At 43.9% G+C, this 2427-nt stretch overlaps 1 protein-coding gene across 1 annotated transcript in view; it reads right to left on the bottom strand.

Moving 5' to 3' along the window:
* The window catches only part of DNAH3 (dynein axonemal heavy chain 3), a 117505-nt gene extending 116542 nt beyond the window's left edge, over nt 1-963 (bottom strand). The window contains exon 1 of the mRNA XM_026650674.1: nt 931-963. Coding sequence (XP_026506459.1) covers nt 931-963 — 33 coding nt within the window. The remainder of the gene's footprint in view (nt 1-930) is intronic.
* Nucleotides 964-2427: the final 1464 nt, after the last annotated feature.

Below are 2427 nucleotides of genomic sequence, written 5' to 3'. Positions count from 1 at the left end.
GGGGGGGGGGCAGATAGGAGGTGGGGGCCGAGCCACGACCCCCTCACCTAACCAGCCCCTGCTATATCCCTTAATAGAGCCATAAATCCCAATTGCAGCAGATGGGTAAGTGATAGCAGAAATGTGTAACATTCAAGTACACAGTATTTGAAGGCCAGTGCATTAAATCACCATCAAAAGGGCAGGCATTATCAGTTGTAATTACACTTCCAGAATGTATTATTTCTATAGGATGTTTCTTTGATACATTTTGTAGTAAGAGGCTATGGACTCTTGATCCATGTGGCCATACCAGAGAACATTGTCCAAACTGTATACAGCCAATCAAATTCCTTCTTTTTTGATACACAGTGAAGAGCTCATTTATAAATGGGATTTATAAAAGAAGGAATCTGATTGACCTCCACAGACTATTCTCCAGCACACTAATATACAAGATAAATCATAGTTTTGGGCCATACTCCATGGTCCTTAATCAAGCAAAACTCCACTGAAGTCATCAGGAATGTCACTTGATTAAAGACTGCAAAATTTATTGGCGTTTTTTGTTTGTTTGTTTGTTTGTTTAAAGTGAACAAACAATAAACAGAGTTTATTAGGAGCTTGTTCTACCTGAAAGTTTCAGGAGTTGGTAGGAAAGTGAATATTCCTGCTAAGGCAGCTCTTGATATGCCATAAAAGCCATTCCAAAAATTAATATCCTTTTAACTTAGCGTGCTTGAGCTATATTACCTTTTCAGAGGGAATACTTTACAGAGGCTAACGTGTGATTAATATTTAACCACCTGGAGCTTCTTTGAACACTCTGATCTGTAAACCAGCAGTAAGGATCATGAAGAATCCTTAATGATAAAGTGCCAATTGTGTTCAAGGTTTTCAAATTTCATTGTGAATACTTCACAGAACCCCAACAATAAATCACTCACTTACCCTCAGGAGCTTTGGAGTCTGTGTTGGCTTCATTGTAAACTTTGGTCAAATTGTTTCTTGTTTGTTAAAGTGTATAGATTAAGTCAATATTTTTCTTAAAATAAATAAGCTCGTATTAGCTACCTGCACACAGAAAATTAGGGAAATAGTTTCAGGACATATTCTCCATTCAGGAAACTAGAGAAAGTGTTATAATAGATGCCTCTGCCTTCCAGACACCCTGGCAGCTGGAAGGAAACAGTTCTCTTCAAACTCCCTCCACCTGTCTCTTCCTCAAGTTGTCTTCTCCCTCTCCCATGCTGCCCACACTAAGATCTCTTCTCCCTGCTACACAAGCTCTCTTCCTTTTCTACCCCACTTCAAGCTCACTTTTCCCCTGCACCTCATCTCAAACTCTCTTCTATCCTCTTCTCTTCTATCCCCCTCCCAAGCTTTCTTCCAGCCACCTCCTTCCGCAAGCGCTCTAGCTTCCTTTGCTCCCACCCCCAGCTCCCTTCTCTGCTTCCTTCCATGCTCCTTTCTCCCCCACACCCCATATTCTCTTCCCTTCCCTTCCCCACTGCCTCCCACCCACTGCTTTTCAAATGCCCCAAATTTGTGGTTTTAAGTAAACAATTTCACACACATTTATTGCTGTGAAAAGTGAACAAACATCAGAGTGTGAAGGAGACAGACAATGCCCACTAAGCCTCTTCCTAATGTAGTTTATTGGGGCCGGGGGTAGGGGAGATTTGCTACCTGCTGCTGCCCTTCTTAACCACCTCCTTGCCTGGCTGCAGCTCCTAGCGCAAGTGAACTTCACTGACACTCTGCCCTTCACTTCTCAGCCTGGTAGCCAAGGTGACAGCATTTTTGTTGCTAGGAGACATAAGAATGACTCCTTTTCCCCCTCCCTGCTTTCCCCCTCCTCCACAACAGCTGAAGAAAAACTCCTCCCAGTGTAATCTTATGTTAGGGTGACCAGATGTCCCGATTTTATAGGGACAGTCCTGATTTTTGGGTCTTTTTCTTTTATAGGCTCCTATTACCCCCCACCTCCTGTCCTGATTCTTCACATTTGCTGTCTGGTCAACCTATCTTATGTACTGCTGTAGCCAGGGCGGAATGGTTCAGGAATGAGTCCGTCATTGCTATGGGCTTGTTTACTATTATGCTGCTGAAAATTACAGGGATGTTTTGGGACAGATTATGGTTACCTGGGGTAGGGCTGGGGGAGCCACCCATCCAGCAGAGGAGAGGCAAATCAAAAACCTCAGATCTGAAAGGGAAAAAACACAGGGATTCAAATCCCTGAATCCAAACTGCTCCAGGCACTTTTGATTCTGGTTCTGAACCAAAACCCAAGGGGTCCCAGAAGTTTAGGTTCAGATGTGGGTGCTTGAAACCCCATGCTGCCCCAGCAGATTCATCCTGCTCCCCTCAGATCCACCTGCCATCCACTTGTCTTTCACCATCTTCAGAGAGAGAATCCTGGTATCCTGACTCTCTTCACCAGGG

The sequence above is a fragment of the Terrapene carolina genome, unplaced genomic scaffold (assembly GCF_002925995.2).
Source record: "Terrapene carolina triunguis isolate 2854851 unplaced genomic scaffold, T_m_triunguis-2.0 Scaffold93, whole genome shotgun sequence".
Lineage (NCBI taxonomy): Eukaryota > Metazoa > Chordata > Testudines > Emydidae > Terrapene > Terrapene triunguis.
Note: the sequence above shows the minus strand (reverse complement) of the source record. Positions and strands in the feature narration are given on the sequence as shown.